Source organism: Dermacentor silvarum, chromosome 11 (assembly GCF_013339745.2).
Source record: "Dermacentor silvarum isolate Dsil-2018 chromosome 11, BIME_Dsil_1.4, whole genome shotgun sequence".
Taxonomy (NCBI): domain Eukaryota; kingdom Metazoa; phylum Arthropoda; class Arachnida; order Ixodida; family Ixodidae; genus Dermacentor; species Dermacentor silvarum.
The window spans coordinates 21,208,191-21,228,006 of NC_051164.1; the positions used below are offsets into that span (position 1 = coordinate 21,208,191).

Consider the following 19,816-nt stretch of genomic DNA (forward strand, 5'->3'; position numbering starts at 1 on the left):
CGCAAAGGTGCTGGGTACGTGCCGCTTTTCAGTGAACGTCTCTCACGCCAACGCTTTAGCGAGCTGCGCCATGAATGCACTGGGATATGTGCCGGGCTTCAATGAACATCTCGCCAACTTGGATCACTCAGTATGTGCCACGGAGTGTGCGAAAAGCGAATGAACAATTCTCAGCGTTCGTTGCAATTCACCTACAGTGCTGCTCAACAAGACACTCGTCTGCAAGCAAAAGGTTGCGATATTCGCCGTTGATCCTCACGCGCCTAAGACTTAACCAGTGTAGTAACTTGAATGCTTCTTCTAAGCATGCAGTGAATACCACTAGAAAGATGGCGTCTCCTTGTCTGACTCTTTTGTTGATATGTAATTTTCTACTTGTATTGTGGAGAACTAAGGTATCTGTAGAATCTTTGCGGATTGTTCGCAAGATATTCACAATAAAGGGAAAATGAGACATCCACCCAAATGTAGCAGCTGCTACAAAGGAAACCCATGCGGGTTCCTCGAAAGAAAGCCTTTCCTTTGAAGAAAAATTCGTCCTGGTCGGGGACTCGAACCCGGGACCACCGCCATTCCGGGGCAGCCGCTCAAATTTCCGGAGTCCCCCACTACGGCGTGCCTCATAATCAGAACTGGTTTTGGCACGTAAAACCCCATAATTTTTTTTTACCATCAGAGCTAACCAGGCGGCTAGCAGATGGCAGGGCGAAGTCGAATTTGTCAGCAACTCGAAGCAAAGGCAAGTGTTTGACGTAATAGTTCAGCAGAAACCCGCTAGGTGGAGAGAAGTAATTAAAGGGAAAATGATACGGATTTCTCATTTCCCTTTGTCTCATTTCATGCCAGAAAATCGACGGATGTCTCATTTTCCCTTTAATTACTTCTCTCCACCTAGCGGGTTTCCGCTCAACTATTTCGTCAAGATATTCACGTATGCCTCCTGTACTCCGTGATTGCGCCATGCCTCTATGACTGATGGCATCTATACTGAAGTTAAATGCATTTTCATAATCAATGAAATCCACATTCAGAGGCTGATTGTATTCTGAAGATTTCTCAATTATGTGGTTGATGGCATGGATGCATGGATGTGCTAAATTCTAGAATATCCCTTCCTGAGGCCTGCCTATTCCCTAGGTTGATCAAAGTCCTGTGTTGCCCTGATTTTACTGGAAAGTATCTACATGAATGTTTTATACATTACTGAAAACCAGCTAATGGGCCTTTAATTCTTCAATTCTTTAACGTTTGCCCCCTTATGGATTCGTATAATATTGGCATTCTTCCAGCTTTCTGGCACAGTTGAAGTCGTGATGCATTGTGTATAAAGAGTCGCAAGGCTTTCAAGCCCAATATCTCGTCCATCTTTGATTATATCGACTGTTATTGCATCCTTTCCTAGTGATGACATTACCCAGCTTATCTTTAATGCATACATATGCATGGCCGTGTCCTATGCCAAGTTATATTCTTACTGATTTTATGCAGTGGCATCTTTTCTGCTTCCTGAACTTTTCCGACGTTAAAATTTCGAATATCGCTTTCTTTTTGTTTGTTAGCTTTAACAATTCAGCGAACTCCATCTGATCTCTTTAGTTGGACACTTTAAGGCTTTGTCGTTTCTTTATTAGGTCTTTTGTTACTTGGCAGAGCTTACCTACTGGTTGCCTTTATGCCTTACCTGCCACTTTACTTGCTGCTTCTAAAATCAGCCTAGTTGCGGTTTCATATATTACCTCTATGTTATCTTCGTCTTCCTGTTGTGAAGCTGGATATTTGTTTGCGAGCACCCGCCTGAATTCGTCTGCTTTTACCCTTACTGCCTCTAGGTTGACCTGTTTCCTCTTGACTAATTTTGCTCTTTTTCTCTTCAAACTGAAAGAAATCCTAGACCTCACTGACCTATGATCACTGCCTTTTACCCTACCTACCACTCCTACAATTTGCACTATGCTGGGATTTGCCGAGAGTACGAAATCTAGTTAATTTCTTGTTTCTCCACTACATCATTTGCAGGGCTACGTCCTATTACAGTGCTTCCTGAAGAAGGTATTGGTTATTCCGAGCCTATTCCTTTCCGCGAATTCCACCAACATCTCTCCTCTTGCATTCATAGAATCGATGCCGTAGTTGCCAATTGCTTGCTCACCAGCCTGCCTTTCCCAACTTTTGCATTGAAGTCGCCGATGACTACAGTATACTGAGTTTGCAACTTTCTTATCGCTAATTCAATATCTTCATAAAACTATTCTATTTCTTCATTATCGTGACTGGAGGTTGGGTCGTAGACTAGTACTACCTTCATTATATATGTCTTATTCAGCTTTATTACGACGACTGCTACCCTGTCTTAATGACAGGGTAGCAATTAATCAATGTTGCCCGCTATGTCCTTATGGACTAGAAATCCTACTCCGAATTCTCTCTTATCTGGAAGACCTCTGTAGCAGAGGACGTGGCCGTTAGTCAGCACTGCATAAGCCTCGCCAGTTCTTCTAACCTCACTAAGGCCAATAATATCCCAGGCAATGCCTGATAATTCTTCAAATAGTCCTGCTAAGCTAGCCTCACTCGATAGGGTGCGCGTGTTGAACGTTGTCAGGTTAAGTTTCCAGTGGCAGCCTATCCAGATCCAGAGATTCATAACACCCCCCGCCGCGTCGCAGGTCTGACCGCCGTCTTGGTCATGTGCTCCGTAGCCACTGGGATAGCTAGAGTCATGAGGGATTTGTCGCCAAATACTACCCCTGGGAGGCCAATAATTGTTTGGTCGAGGGGGTGTCTTTGTTGAAGATTGGTAGGCACTCGTAATTTGGATGCACCTGGACTAGTATAGCCCCACTGGCTCTCGGCATTTTTTTTTTTGCCGGTGGCAGGCGCAACTCCAAGCCTGAAAAATGTAATGCACTGGACAAGAATTTGAACCTACGACCTTCAGACTAGAAGCCCGGTGTTGTACCCCTGATCCGCGCCACCACCGCAAGCGCTTTTTACAAAGCCATAAATACAGCGTTCGGAGAAAATGAGGCTAATTCGCGAACTATGGAACCTTTGCTCTGACTGCCATTGGTAGCGGTGGAGCCAGGAAAGTCAGGCTTCCGTAGTGACGTTGCGTGCTCCACCACTAGCCTTTGGGTGTTTTATGTCTACAACGGCAGCCTGGATGACATCTATTGTGCTTTAACTCCAGTTAGATGCTTAATCGAGCGCAGTGGGTGATTTGAAATGTTCGAGAACCATTAAAAACTATTACTATTTAGAAACAGTGACCATTCAATTCTAAGACCTTATAGAATAGGGCAATATTCGATTCGTGATTTTAATGTCTTGAATATTCTCACGCCCTTAGTTAAGGACCATTAATAAATTATGCACCTATATATTAACCAATTGGTCGGAAGGGTCACCGGTCAATTGTCCTGCCATATTGCATTCGAATAAAGAAATTGGAGTTGGGCACGAAATAAAGCTTTCTCTTACCAACTGTTAGTCTGCCTTTGGTACTTCTTCTGATAAGTACTTTTCTATACTGCAGACGCTCAAAGGACATGACGCAAATCAGTGATACGACTCCGGAGGACGAAGGCTATATCAAAAGGTACGACGGTTTATTATTCTTTGTTTTGCGACTATTCGGGGCGAGTAAACATGGTTATAGCGACGACAAGCGATGCGAAAGCTAAATTAAATAAAGTTTGTAAACTATCACCGTGAATTTCTCCAGACCGATTATAGCCAGAATTAATACCGAGTACCTGATTGTGCCTCTGATTTGAAGGAAACAGCTGCAGTTCCAAATGTATGTCTCGGAACCATTAAACCTTTCCACATACTCCGGAGCACCTCGCACCTATCGCACCCCCTAGCGCTGTGTGTTTCATTATAACGGCATTTGTATTTCCCTTGCCTATGAATGTGTTTTCCTGTGTTTCCATATATACCGGATGTTGAAAATTAAGCTTTATGGTTTTCCTAAAAATAGGCACTGGGAGGCACGCGAAGACCACCTTTGCATGAATACGTTATGTGGCGAGGAGGACACAAAGTGAGACGATAATTATTGTGCAAGCAGTTCAATTAACTAAAATTGAATAACTAACGTTTTGTTGACTGCAGTAAGTGGGCATGTTTGTATTCAAAAGTTAGAGGCAGTCGTGTTTCTACACAGTTTCACTTGGAAGAATTCTTCTAGCATGTCGTTTGCATGATTACGCATGGAAGAGACTTGGGATCAGCGCAAAGCTCTTCCCTGATGTGACGCGGCTGTTGCGTGCGGCGTTTAGTCTGACAACGGGGCGGAGTCATAGGCAAAGATAACTGTGCCCCTTTCCCCTCTCGGCTGGTGAAATCCAGATATGACAGCGCGGTGTGCCGTACGCAGTACGCATGATCCTGTTAAACGCGATAACAGGAGATAATTTTTCGGCACATTTTTGCATTACTTGAGATTGCATCGGGACATCATTTTGTGAACGCGTTAGCTTCACTTTCATCTACTAGAGTGCTTCTGGAATAGCGGCGCCTCTGTACGGAAGGATAACCAAGAATATCCACGTGGAGTCCTTTCGTGCTGATATGGCTGCTTCTGGCGTGACGAGGTATTCTACCGAAGAAAAAATAGATGTGGTACTTGCAATGGCTGAGATGAATGACAACGCTTCATTGGCAATGTGGCTGTACGCGACTCGCCACCAACACCGTCCCCTTAAACTAGGCCTACCTTTATAAACGTGTTTCGGCGCTGTCGCACAACAGGGTCAGTCAATCGTCCGAGACAGACCAGAAAGACAATCATCGATGAAGACTTTGAAATCGTCGATGCCAGAACTCAGCATCCGACAGATTGCCGATCAATGCGGTCACAGCGTTGGAACAGACGCAAATGTGCTAAGAAAGCATCAGTTCCATCCCTATCATGTTTACCTTCACCAGGACCTAAGTGATGCGGACTTTGAAAAGCGAGTTGACTTCTGGAATTGGGGCCGGATAAAAATGATGAAGGAAAGGACTTCTTACACAGAATAATATGGACAGATGAAGCTCTGTTTTGCCGCAATGACACTGTGAATATTCACAACGCGCATTATTGGTCACAAGAAAATCCACACTGGCTGCGGCAGCACAAGCATCAAGTTCGCTGGAGTGTGAATGTGGGGTGTGGCATGCTCGGGGACAGGATCATTGGGCCTTACTTTTTTGAGGACAACTTGAACGGAAAGATGCACACGGAAGAACTATTAAGCGTCATCGTCGACGACGTTGTCTCCAATCTTTCCCTAATGACCTGAACCAAGTGTGGCTCAGCACGACTGAGCACCACCACATTTCTCCACCACGGCAAAAAGCTGGTTGGACACACGTTTTCTACAACAGTGGATCGGGCTTGGAGGATCGATGTTTTGGCCGCCGAGATCCCCTGACCTTTGTCCGCTCGACTTTTTTCTTTGGGGCTACGTTTAAGATCAAGTTTATGCAACAGAGCCCAGTGATGTCAATGATATGAAGCACAGGATAATATCTGCCTGTGCGAGCATCCGTCCAGAAGTACTGCGGAGAGTTATCGAGTCGACGCGAGAGCGGTTTATGCTTTGCGTTGCTGTGGAAGGTAGACATTTTGAACATTTTGTAGGCATTGGCATCTTGATGGTTGAAGTGCTTTAATGAGATTTGTGCATGACCACACCAAACCCATAGCGGCGGTATGAAATATTCGTTAGCATAGCTAAAACTGTTTCTGCTGTTGATGGTGCAGTTGTTGCTCTTGATTTCAATAAAGCTTACAATACTTGAAAATTAGCAGTCACTTTATCTGCGTAGCCCAGTAAAGGACCATGCCCGCTCGTCTAGTCACCATTACGCACGCGCGCTGCCCTCCGGCTTCTCCGCTCGCGCCACTATCTCGGCATGGCAGCTGCCGCCATCTTTACAGGCTGCGCGGTCGCGCGTTAGGACAGCGGTTACGGGTTCTTCGATTTTTTTCATTTCACCAGCCGTGAGGGGAAGGGGGACAGTTATTATCTATTGCCAATGTCTCCGCCCCGTTGTAACTTGTCAGACCAAACGCCGCACGCAACAGCCGCGTCACATCAAGCAGGAGCTTTGCGCTGATCCCAGCTCTCTTGCATGCGTAATCATGCGAAGGACAATTAAAATTTGGAGTCGGATATCTCGGAGCACAGACACGCTAGAAGAATTCTTCCAACTGATACTGTGTAGAAACACGACTTCCTCTAACTTTTCAATACAAATATACTCACTTACTGCAGTCTACAAAAAGTTAATTATTCAATTTTGGTTAATTTGAGCGCTGAGAGCAATAATTGCCATCTCACATTGTGCCCCCCTGGCCACTTAACTTATTTGCACAGGTGGTCTTCGCGTGCCTCACAGTGCCAAACTTTAAGGAAACCATCATGCTTAATTTTGAACACCGTATATATTTGCCCTCGTTTATCCATACACCAAGGTATTTGTATTGTTTTACCGCAGGGAGTTCCTGGCCCTGTTCACTGCTTGCATAAGACCTTATTTTTACCGCTCAATTTCAATCCTAAATTATATTCTTTCTGTCCAGAGATATTAGCAAGACTTTGCATTTCACATTGCCTGATTGCTAGCAACACAATGGCGTTCACATAAAACAAACCTGGGAGCTGCTATACTATCGTGCCCGCCTGTTTGTATGGAAGTTTAAACCCAATATTGATTCCTACTAGAGCCCTTTACATCCATGTACATCATAGACAACAGCAGGGATAAAGTGCACCCTTGTCTTAGTCCTTTGGATTTCCACCTCACCTCTGATGCCTTCTCATTCAATGCAATTGGTATTTTCCAGGTAAATCTATCTCAAAAGCTGTATACGGTTTTTGCCTAAGCGTTCTTCTTTCAGAATATCTAACAAAATGTGGCCGTTAATGTTGTTACACGCTCCGGTAATATCTAAAGGAGCCACATACATATAACGGTCTCCTTACTTCCCCGGCTATTTCAGCACCCTCAGGCCCAGCAACAAAGTACATGCACAGTATGTACCAACAGGCCCAGCAACAAACTTTACTATTTCAGCACACTGAGTAAGAACAAATAAGTCATCATTCAGACGCCTACAGATTCTGAAGCCATTCTGAAGTTCCCCAATATGGCATTATGTTCTGCCCATGCTTGGAGTTTTACTTTATCTGCATGCTAACCTGCATACTTGTGATGTAATGGTGAACGGTCTATATGAGTGAATTATGTCGTTTTCTGCCTTGCTTTTATCAATGAAATTAATTCTACTTTGCCGCAAACTCTCTGGTATTTGCCTATCTTGCAAGCCTTTTTCTACTGATTTTAACAGAGCTTCCTTACGTCTTGGTCCTAATTCATTAATCAGCCTAACGGGACCCTCGTGTAACCATGTGGCTGTGCGCTTAGGAATTTTCTCTTCGGCTTTCTTCCAGTTGAGATTTCTCAAAACTAGCTCCCTTTCCGTCAGGTTCTCAATCATGCCATTTATTTTTTTTGAAAAAGCACCTCCCTTAACTAGAACACGAGTTGCGAGACTTCAAAGTTAAGCACCAGAAAAACACTCCTTCGAGTTTCAACTTCAAAGCCACACAACTCATGTTCTAGGTAAGGTAGAGCAATAAGGTTGGTCTTACGGCATTCCTTGAATGATACAAAAGTCATTGATACCCTATTTTGAGAAATATAAGCATCAGATATTTTGCAAATCTGTGCAGCAAATATTTAAAGGACACTAGCATAAAATTGAAACCAAAGGAGATAAACAAAAATGGACCTCATATTTGAAATAAGCACAAAGAATTACATACGAGTTTCCTGTGCTATAACTCAAAGAATAATGATTTAAAAAAATCTTTGGTGAAAGGCCCACATGTCCCCTTAAAAACCACCTCGTCATTGCCTTGAAATTATTCAGTTCTTATTTTTCGGATATAATTTAATGCCGTACCCCTTTCAGTTTGTTTCCATCTTCGTCAAGAAAATGCTTAACGTGAGCGCCCAATGCGAGGCGTCCACTGACCTTTGGTTGCCATCGAGTCCTGATTGCACCCCAAACTTCAAGCAAACAACAGCATTTCCAAATGTAAGCCCTGGAACCATTCCACCTTTCCACATACCCTGGAGCGCCTTGTACTTATTGTATCCCCACAGCGCTCTGTGTTTCATTATGGCCGCATTTCTCTTCCATTTTGCTATTATGTTGTTTCCTGTGTCTCCAGATATCTATCGCCTTCGTTTATCCATACATTAAGGCATTTGTATTCTTTTACCCGAGGTATTTTCTGGCCCGGTATCAGCAGTGTCTGTTCACTGTTTTCATTGAATACCATAAAACCTGATTTCTTAACGCTAAATTTTAATCCTAAATTCTCCCATTCTTCTCCACAGATATCAGCCAGACGTTGCATATCACTTTGCTTGTTAGCAAGTAGCACAATGTCATCCGCATAAAATAAACCTGGAAGCTACTGCTCGACTATTGTGCCGGCTTGTTTGTATGAGAGGTTAAACCCGATATCGATTCCTTCTAGCGCCCTTTCCATCCTTACAATGTACATCATAAACAGCAGCGGGTATAAAGCGCACCACTGTCTCAGTCCCTTGTTGATATCAACTTTATGCTCGCTCCTCATCCCTTACCATTCAGCGCAAACGGTATTTTCTCGGTAAATCTCCCTCAATAGCTGTATACAGTCGTTGCCTATACCTTCCCCACCCAGAATATTTCAGAAATTTTGCGGTCTATGTTGTCGTACGATCCGATAATGTCTAAAAAAGCCAATAGATAGCGATCTCCTTTCTTCTCTGAATATTTCAATACACTTGGTAAGAACAAATAAGTTAAGTTTTCATTCAGACGCTCACCGATTCTGAATCCATTCTGAAGTTCACTCAATGTGCCAGTATTATCTGCCCAAGCTTGCAGCTTCAATTTAATTGCCTGCATCGCTAACCTATATATTGCCGATGTAATGGTCAATGGTCCATATGAGTGAATTCTATCTTTTTCCGCCTTACCTTTATAAATGAAATTCATTATACTTTGTCGCCAACTGTCTGGTATTTACCTATCTTATAAGGTTTTTCCTACTGCTTTCAACAGAGCTTCCTTACTTTTTGGTAATTAATCAGCCTAATGGGAACCTTGTCTAGCCCTTCGGCTGTGCGCTTAGGAATTTTCTCTTCGGCTTTCTTCCAGTTCAAATTTGTCAGCACTAGCTCCTTTTCCATCTAGTTCTCTTTCATGCTCTTTTTTTCTCAAATACAACCTGGTCATTGCTTTGGAAAGATTGAGCTGTTATTTGTCGAACGTAATTTAATTCCGCGTCCCCTTCCAGTTTGTTTCCATCTTCGTCAAGGATGTGTTGTACTTTTCCTGACTTCCTGCCTAATAAGATAATGCGGTTCAAAAATATTCTAGGTGCGGCCTTATTTATCGCACGTATTTCTGACAACCAACGTTCACTTTCACCTTTTATCTTTCCAGGAACCAGTATTTGAGCCGTAGATTTCTTCTCCCGGTACATTTCCCATTTTCTGTCTATTTCATCCTGCTGCAACTGTGCATTTTTCGCCTGCCTGTGTTCTCGTGATGCTTTATTTCGTGTGTCGATCGCCTCCCGTATCTCCCTGTTACACCCGCTTTTCGGCTTCCTTTTTCCATTCCAACAAGCATGTTGCTTCTCTTTCCCCATTTTTTTCGTCATTACACTTACAAGCTCACTATATACCCACTCCTTGCTTGGCCATTTGTCAAGTTATTTGTTGACCCTTGTGGATATATTTGCTATTTGTTGAGCATTCAAATTCGCACTGGTCATTCTTCGTACTTTGCTCACTTTCCCAACTACATATCCCCTTTTCAAAATGATCCGTTTATGGTCACTCCCTATGCTCAGTATGCTGCTATACCCTTCCTCGTCAATGACCATTTCTTTCAACTTATAAATTCCTTCAGTCATCAGACAGTAATCGATGGCCGATTATCTATTTCCACCTTTCCATGGTGATCTGGCCATCACATTTAGGCCTCGTATTCACGATAATGAGGGCACGTTGCTCACAAAGACCTAGCATTGACTTCCCGTTGTTGTCGGTATAGCCGTCTAGAGCCTGTATGTGGGCATTCATGTCACCCAATAGGATAATTTCGGCGTCATTTCTGAAACACCTAATGTCAGTACTTAGCCGGCATTTCACTAACTCTTGATTCTTTGCAATTTTTCCCTGTCCATAAATACGTCACGCCCAGCAGAGTTTTCTTTCCACTGACTGTGCCTGATAGCCAAAGATGCACTTAACACGTTGAATTTACTAATTCCCATTTGGACCCTTGATGTATGAACATTCCGGCTCCCCCTCCCTTGCTTTCCAATTTTGTTCGGTTGCATCCTTGCCAAGCATAATTCTCAATTATTGGGGGCTCTTCTAAGTCTCCAAGGTGCGTTTCTGTAACCGCGTACACACCTATGTGTTAACTGCTCCTCAAGCTCTAATCACTTTTCATTTCTAAGCCACCCTGTATGTTTATGTAACCTATTGCACATCGAACTCTTTTTTATCTCGTTTTTCTCTTGCTAACGGTGCTGCTAGTCTGATATTCTCCGAAGGGACCTTCTTCATTACTGCTTAACCTGGCCTCCTGAGTGCCCGTGGGCCCCCGAAAAAATGCAGTAGCACGACCAGCAAGTCGCCAGCCCACTTCACGCCCGAGCCTGTGATCGAAGTGGATTACTTCTCTTTGAAAACCACCATACCTTCTCACTTCTCAGTTGATTTCTACAACCTCGAAACCTTTCTCTCGGCTCACTTTCCAAATCGCCTCATTAGTGGCCGCAGTTGATCTCTGTACGCTCATGTCACGTACAGGTACCTCCTGCACAGTGCATGCCACACTCGGCACCCGAGGGGACACCTCGCGTAAGTCATCTACACCCTTCGCCGAACGCTGGGCTAGTCCCGCCCCTTTCCGGTTTAGCACGTCATTTAGGCCACCCGCTACTACTACAAGGTTGCGTCAGCCGGAATTTTCCGCGAGCTTTTCTTTTGCTCGCTCCATGACAGAGCCCAATGTCCGCTCAGCAAATGTCCCTACTGACACTCTTTTCTCACCTGTAAATCTCTCCACAATTGCATCTGAGCACCTAGCCAGATTTGAGTCGCCGGCGATCATCATCCTTTTACTCTCTCCTACTGAAGATGCACGTTTTACCGTCTTTCTTGCCATGTGTTGCTCTTAGCTTTTTCTAATGCAAATACCGAAGCTTTCAGAGTACGTACCTACAAGCAAAGGCCGACACGCATTGAACCTAAATCCGTAAAATACCACAAATTAATTATTACCGATGTTCTAAAAGCAAAAAATGCCGCACAGACTTAAGGTATGACACGCGTTCGCACGTGTTCAAACACACGGCCACGCTCTCACCGTCCTACTGAAGCTATGTTCCTTATACCATTGCACACACACTAAAACCACTAATAGCTGATATGATGACAGTCATCATGCGAGCACCCTCTGGTGCCGATGACGAGTTGACTCGTCGAGGTCTTTCCACAATTTTGGACGTGTGTATATTATGTGCAGTTCCTTGCAATCTTGACAAATAATTATTACACAATAACTTTTACTATTTTTTCCTTACGACCAGTAAAACGTAATATGCATTTCTGGTATCATTTATTTAAAAAAAAAGTGCCGCGAAATATTCGGGTCTAAAAAATCCCGCACTTCTAAAAATGTTTTTGAAGTTTGTCATGGCACTTATGGGGTTTATTTGCTTATTGTGTTAAATGACCTTACTGTGCAACGTTTATTGGCCCAGACAGCAGTTGATGTGCCGTCCCCGGGCTTCTGACCCTCTCACTAACGATGCCTTCGTATGGAAATGCAATCACATTTGAATATTCGGACTAGTGACGACAGGGTAAAACCTTAGACATGACGCTAAATTTTGAACGTAGCCCTCGACTAACTGCAAATAACGTCGTAAGTCACTGTAGTGACGTTTTTAGGGCTTATTCACATCAGGCGACTCTCGGAGGTCGCACTACCGGTTGCAGATAGCCGCAAACGGTCGCTTTGGTCGAAAAGCGACCGTTTTGGGTCAGTCACTCACTGCTTGATTTTTTCAGTCAAACCCCTGGACCCATCAGCGGCGCCGTGGCCGGACGTCTGAATACGCTGACGCTTATTTTACGTGGCGATGGCAGTGCGAGCGGACGTGAACGTCATCAATCGCGAGACATTTCGGTGTAGCGAAGGGCAGGTGTAGGACTTGCCTGTGTGAACATCGGTCGCCATGAGTTGCTCCTTTGTCGCCGGTCACGGTCGGTCACACGATCGCAATCAATCGCCAGTGCGAATGCACCTGAAGATAGTCATCTAACACGGCTTCAGCACGTTGTTCTGCATCACCGTTGTAAATAACTGCTACATAATATTCGTTGTTTCACTAGAAGACCCTCAATATAATAATACTTAGCGAATCTGCCCACCTGTAACAAACATTTTAGTTATTTTCAAATTGTAATGCATAATTAATGAAAGATCAATATCCGCAATCGAATTATTTTCGAAAAATATGGCGATGGGCAAGATTTATTTTTGGGAAGATTTATTTTCAGGTAAGATTTATTGTTTTGCAGGAACTGAACTGTTTACCGATAAATATTTAAATTTGAAGGTATTAATAACGCTCACTCATAATTTGAGAGTGAAGGGTCTGTAGTATATAGGGTAGTTAACCATACCGGATTAATTTTACTAAGGCGAAGCTGTCTTTGCCTGCTTTTGCGAGGATTGACGTAGCTGGTGCTGTTTGCCCGGTTTGCGGCTTGATAGACTCAGCGGGTAGTCGTTTTGCTGCTATAGCTTGACCTAGTTATGTAGTTATGTTCAATTGACTATGAAAGAAATGTGAAAAATCCAACCTCGCGCAGCTGGCATCCTTGAAAAATCCCTCTGCTCAGACGTCTTTGTTCGCGGCCGAAACCGGCTATGACAGAGCGATAGCTGCGTTTTTCAGGAAGTCGTCCGTCATAGCCATGCAGACAAATAAATTTTAATTTGAGCGCATGCGGATGCTTGTGTTTGTTTGTGCGTGAACAAGAAGATAAGGAATCGAAAAGCCTGGTGTTCTCAATCACATAAAGCCAACAGACAAATTGAACAAGGAAAACACAGGAGGAATTAGTTGTCGTTTTAATTGAAATGTTGAAATTATAAATGAATAAAAAATGAAAGTTGACAGCTGGCCGCAGGTGGGATGCCAACCCATGACTTCGCATTACCCGTGCGAGGATCTTACCAATCGAGCTACCGCGGCGCCGTTTTCCCGTCCACTTTCGTGGATATTTGCGTATTTCTTTACGTCTTTATTTATTTATTTATTTATTTACTAATTTATTTATTTATTGATAGAGAGAAAAAATGTGTGCTGCCACAGGGACAATGTCACCGTGAATTGTAATCGCTTGATTGAATACAGAGGTAGTTTGGCTTGTCATGCTCTTTTTTGCAGGGCGCAGGACGAACTGAAGAGCGTGCTGGCCAAGTTACCAGATCTGGACGGAGCAGCCCACGGAGTAAGAGACTAGCGTTATTGACTTTAAGGATGTCGAAAAGAACTTAGACCTGTCCTTTCCGGTTGACTTTTCAGAAGTCTTGCTCAGCCTCGCATTTTTATGACACACATTACCAACTGGGCCGTGGCCCAGTTAGTAGTACGCTCGGCTCGGCTGTGGGAGGTGCGTGGCTCGATCCACGCCGCCGGACGCGCACATGTTTGATTAGATTGGTACAAGCAGCTCCCCGGCCAGGCGTCCGGCTTTTCAAGGGTGCATTGCTTGGAAGAGGTTCGTGCAGACCGCTAAGCTTGCCGTGTAAGAGCCATGGCAAACAAAACCTCAAACAACTCTAAAAAATAATCTCTGATGGTCCCATCATCATCGTCAGCCTCTATTTATGCCCACTGAAGGACGAAGGCCTCTCCTTGCGATCTCCAATTACCCCTGTCTTGCGCTAGATGATTCCAACTTGCGCCTTCAGATTTCCTAACTTCATCACCCCACCTAGTTTTCTGTCGTCCTCGACTGCGCTTCCCTTCTCTTGGCACCCATTCTGTGACTCTAATGGTCCACCGGTTATCTACCCTAGGCATTACATGGCCTGCCCAGCTCCATTTTTTCCTCTTAATGTCAGCTAGAATATCGGCTATCCCTGTTTGCTCGCTGATCCACACCGCTCTATTCCTGTCTCTTAATATTAGGCCTAACATTTTTCTTTCCATCGCTCTTTGTGCGGTCCTTAACTTGTTCTCGAGATTTTTTGTTAACCTCCAAGTTTCTGCCCCATATGTTAGCACCGGGTAGAATGCAATGATTGTATTCTACCGATGCTAACATATGGGGCAGAAACTTGGAGGTTAACTTGGATGGTCCCATATGCACGCATTATTCCATCAGGTGGGTGTCCTGCCCAAGTGTTCAGGTCCCATATCGGCCGAGCTCCTGGTCATTAGCGCGCTTGTACCAACGTTACCGGTATAGGTACCCGGCGGCAGCTCTCGCCTGCCTCCCACAGCCGCGACGAATTCTGCACTAGAAAGCCGTCTGTGGTTGGACAGAGGGCGCCCAGAGACCTCGCAGATTCGGTGGGCTTCCCAACCTGGGCTTCGCGGCGCTATACACGGACGATGCCGAGGAGCGCCGGTCGCGGGAGCAAACGAATGCATTAATAAAAAATTGACAAGTCACTTTAGTGTCCTTATGTGATTTGAATACGAAAGCATTATGACTTCCTAATTAGTAACGTGCATGATACGTGACGTCATGCATTGTCTTGTGTCATTCACAACTCTACCTTAATCCACCTGAATTCACCTTGTTCTAATTTGTAGCAACCTTAATTCGCCTTAGTCCACCTTGTTCTAATTTTACCAACCTTAATCTACCCTAATCCACCGTGCTCTAATTTGTACCAACCTTAATCTACCTTAATCTACGTACTTTAACGTCGCAGCCAGATGGCTGCGACTTGTCATGTGCGATGACGCACGCACTAGGCACACCTTTAGCCAGGCAGAACCGTGGAGGCGCCGTGGCGTCGTGGAAGCGAGCTCGTCTCGCAACCCGGAGGTCCGGGTTCGATTCCCGGCCAGATCGAAATGTACGAAATTTTCTTTCCGAAGCCACTAATTCACTTTGTGTCCAGGAATGTCCCTGAGAATTTTGACGTCAATCCGAGCATTTTAAGACATGTGTTTACTGTTTGCACCGTCGGCCATTTTTGGTGCCATCTTTCGGTCACGTCGACGCCGTCGGATTTTCGCGTAATGGGGCATGTAATGCTTTCGCATTAAAATTGCTTTAGTAGCAGTAAGTTTTCTAAAAATATGAACCTCTATAAGTTTATTAACCCCTAACCCTGCATCAAAAACGGACATCGGGGTTGTGTAAACTGCATCTGCTAGACTACCTTATAGTAAATTCCACTGGCGGATCTGGAGCAAGTTTTTTTGCTCCGCGGCCGAGAATTTGAATTCCACTGGCGGATCCAGAGCAAGATCGCATGTTCCACTGGGCGATTTGGGGCAACTTGCTCCGCGACGGAGCGCTCCGAGTTGATCCGTCTTATAGAGCCGGATTTCGCCGGAACTCCAGCGACTAGGCGCCGTCACTTCCGGAACAATCGGGTACGTCGGTTGCTTGCAGCGCTTTTTCAAGCGCTGTCTGGTAACCCTGTGGCGTTGTTTACAGTTCTGAAATGGCGTCGTTCGACCCTGCCGGATTGCTCGTTGCTTTGAGCGACAGCGACAGTTCGCACAGTTCCTCTTCAGAAAGCAGCAGCAGCAGCAGCGATGAGGATGAGTCGTACGTACTGTACGAAATTTTATTTAATGAAATCCAGCAAAAGGCGCTGAACAGCAGGACTGACCGTAAGAACATCCATCGCGCTGCTGCACGTTCCAATGGCAAGACGCGAAGTGCAGTTGCCCCTGTGCCTAGAACCCCCAACGTGGTCTAATGCGAGATTGGCAACATGGGTAACCGGATGCATGCGACAACTTCCGCTGCAATCCCTGCCGGAGCGTGTTTATTTTTCACTGGTCGATCGGGATCGGGTCACTCCGCGGCGAAATTTCTTGCTCCGTCGTGGATTCGGCACACCGCTCCAGATCCGCCAGTGGAATTCACTATTAGTAGTCTAGCAGATGCAGCCGAGCTACCTTAGTGGCCCCGTCGTTGCGGAACTTAGCTAGGGGCAACCTTTTCGCCAAAATTGGTCACCGAGAAAAGCTAGTTCCCTGTGGCCGCGTGTTTACAAAGACTGTCCGGAGCTGATGTCTCCTCTTAAGTTGGCATCAATTGTCTTCCACCTATATGCTGCAAGAATTAACTCACCTGAACTCTTCTCGTGGCAACCCTTGCAGGAAAAGATATCTGACTGAGCTATTAATGGAGATATCTGAATGACCAATTTATTCTTAACTGTATGCACCATATACGCAGCTAGTAAAAATAGACCTCTTTGCGCGATACATTGACAAGCGTCGAACACTTAACATTACGTTCTTAAGTTGCGCTCACTTGCGCAATGAAACGCATTGTAGCCTATATTGTACGGTGGATTCTACGCAGAATCGAAATATTTACATTGTAAACGTGTACAGAATGCGCGCACTGTATCAGTGGTTGTGTAGACAAGATTTTAAAATAATCGTAGCAGTGAATGTAGTTAGACCTTTTTAGGTAAATTACTTGCACGATTGCAGGTCACTAAGGGTTTTTCAAGTTATCTATTTGAAGAGGTGTGACAGCGTCACTTGCCACAATCAATTTTCAGGGTATCATTTCCGAAGAATAAGAAAAAAATTAGCGCAGCTTACACTGGAGACGCAATCCTAAAGAGGTAGCTGAGCAAATGGGCACCCAGCTAGTCCTAGCTTTTGGGCTAGGATAACCACGACCAAGTCATCCCCAGCATTTTCTGGAATTTATAAATAATTGATCGATTATCGATTATCTATTGATTGGCTATCGATTGGCTATCGCAAGGTATTGGCTACGTATTTAGGCTATGCTAAGCACCACCAAGCCATCCCAACCATTTTCCGGAATTTATTGATTATTGATCGAGTATCGATTAGCTACTGATTGGCTATCGATTGGCCATCGCAAGGTATTGGCCACGTATTTGGGCTAGGCTAAGCACTACCAAGTCATCCCCAACATTCTCCGGAATTTATTTAATATTGATCGATTATCGATTAGCTATTGATTGGCTATCGATGACTGTCTAAGCTTAAGTAGTCCCAACGATGCTTAGCTAGACTTAGCCAGGCTCAGCTTCGCTAGTTCACAGAGGTATGTGTGCCATTGCGCTTGGACCCTTTCTGCACTACCGCCAGGATGTGCCCACAATTTCTGTTGGCATGTTACGGACTAATGCTTGACTTAAACAGCTCCGCTGTTAAAACGTAATTGGCACTCTTCAGTAAACAAAAAATACCAACTAGAACAGCTCCACGTATTTACCGCCTCCTAACACTCATTTACAGAGCGGTTATCTTTTTTTTTCTTCTCAAACAAACTTCAACAAACGCACACTTGCAGGGCTTTGCGGAACTGGTGAAGGAAATAAGCAGCAGCATTATAGCAGGAAAAGTTGCCACCAAATCTAATTATACCATCGTTGAAGACTACGGTGGTGTCCACCTGTCGATAACGAAAGATTTCAAAGCCCTGACCATCATCTCCGGCATCAACGAACCGTAAGTTCTCAAAGAACAACCAAAAGGTTACAGAAACATGGGCTGCAAATCTTTCTTAACGTGGTGAATCAACATGCCCAGTTAGGAGGCAATGCTATGTTGAGTAACTGACACATATATTATCCTTGTCCGTACAGCAGGAAGCCTGCCCTTTTCGCTTGAAAAAGAAGTCTCCTTTTTCCCATAAATACAGACATTCATCAGATCTTGCGCGGAGTAACATAAAAGGTAACATAAGAGCCCTACGATCTGCGGGAACCAAAGCGACACGGAAATTTCAGACGCAGCGCGTTTATCAGCGATAGGAGTTAGTAAACTGTGCGCGCCTGAGTTGCTCAATATATAAAAGCAACAATCTGTACAAGAGGAAATACGTCAGCTTCATTGTTTTATACATGCATGGTGAATACCAATACGAGAAATATACAGGGTGTTTCATTTTAGCTTGACAAATTTTTTTAAAAATTGCCTGTGGCAGATAGCACAATTACAAATCTTGACCTAAACTACTCGATCAGGCGGTCATTACTTCCCCGAGAAATGAAAACGCCTCATTGAGTAATTAACATAATTAGGTTAATTAACTGTTCAATTATTTACTTTAAGGCACATCTTCCAATCTGCGAATTGTAGCAGCTGAGTTCGCAAGGCGTATCCATTTGGAATGAATTCTCGGGACTGAACCAGTTTCGAGGCATTAATTTTCAAAGTGTCCCACGAAATGCATAGGCGTTCCAGTTAACGTTTTGAGGGAACGCTGTTTTATGCATTGAAGCACAAAAGTAACTGGAACATCAATGCATTTCGTCGGACACATTGAAAATTAATATCTCGAAACTGGTTCAGTCCTGAGAATTCGTTCCAAGTGGATACGCCTTGCGAACTCAGCGGATATAATTCGCAGATTGAAAGATGTGCCGTAAAATAAATAATTAAATTTATTTAGCGTAATTATATTAATTATTCACTAGGCGCTTCGATTTTTCGTGGAAGTAATGGCCGCCTCATCGACTAGTATAGATCAACGATTATAATTGTGCTATCTGCCACAGGCGATTTTTAAACATTTGGTGCAGCTGAAATGAAACACCCTGTATTGCGATAAGCACTATAGGTTTCTATGGAAAGTGTCAGGAATCGCACAAAACATAGTTTGATAATAGTAAGTTGTACGTCGGTCAGTAAGCGTAACCTTTGTTTTGGCTCACGCAATGGCTCACGTGTTCATTATTTGGTCAAAACGATGGGTGAGATCGCACATGTGTATCTCGGTTTTAGAACGTTCGCTTCACTTCATACGTCGCTGAGTAGGCAGTGTTCAATTTGCGCTCCCGCCTCGCCACACTGACGTCAACTGACGAAAGCGCGGTGTCGGCGAATCAAGAGAGTGCATACAAATGTTTGGAAAGCGAGATGCTTGCGCAATTTTGCCTAGAGATATAAGATACAGGGAAAGACCTGGAAAGATTGAAAAAAAAAAAAGAACGTTTTTTTTGTTTCAGCACAGAGAACGGGAAAAAATAATTTAGCTTCTAGGTACTGTTATACTTGCCATTCTCTGCTGTGGAGCATACGGTTCTAGAAACAACGACGATACTAAAATGGCAGCACAGTTTTCGAGTGCTTTCGTTATGTGCTTTTTGTTTCGTTTTGAACAACATAGCGTAGCTTTAAAACGCAGCGGAATTGAGAACGTCCTCCGGGTTTCGGTCCCGGGCCGGAGTCTGGGACTCCGCTAAGTGCGTGGAACTGTCAACTTGATGGCAAGGCATTTGCACTAATGAGCCATTTACGCCTATGGGCTGTTGCAAATACCTTGGCCATCTGCCGTTTGTGAGCGAAACTGTTTTTTGTAAAGAAACGTTCATCATAAGCTTTGCAACAGGCTCACAAGTACAAACGTGCTCGGAAACTCGTCTGCGTGCAATAAAACTTGAATACGGAATCAGTTGCGATCGATGCTGATGCGAGAGTGACTCGGACACTGAGTGGCCTTTTTCTGTTATCAGATTAGCAGTCTTTCGTAGAAG

At 44.3% G+C, this 19,816-nt stretch overlaps 1 protein-coding gene across 1 annotated transcript in view; it reads left to right on the forward strand.

The window, feature by feature from the left end:
* Nucleotides 1-19,816, forward strand: part of LOC119432453 (uncharacterized) — a 103,985-nt gene that overhangs the window by 22,662 nt on the left and 61,507 nt on the right. Inside the window, exon 7 of the mRNA XM_037699616.1 lies at nucleotides 17,629-17,786. Within this exon, the coding sequence (XP_037555544.1) occupies nucleotides 17,629-17,786 (158 nt within the window). The remainder of the gene's footprint in view (nucleotides 1-17,628; nucleotides 17,787-19,816) is intronic.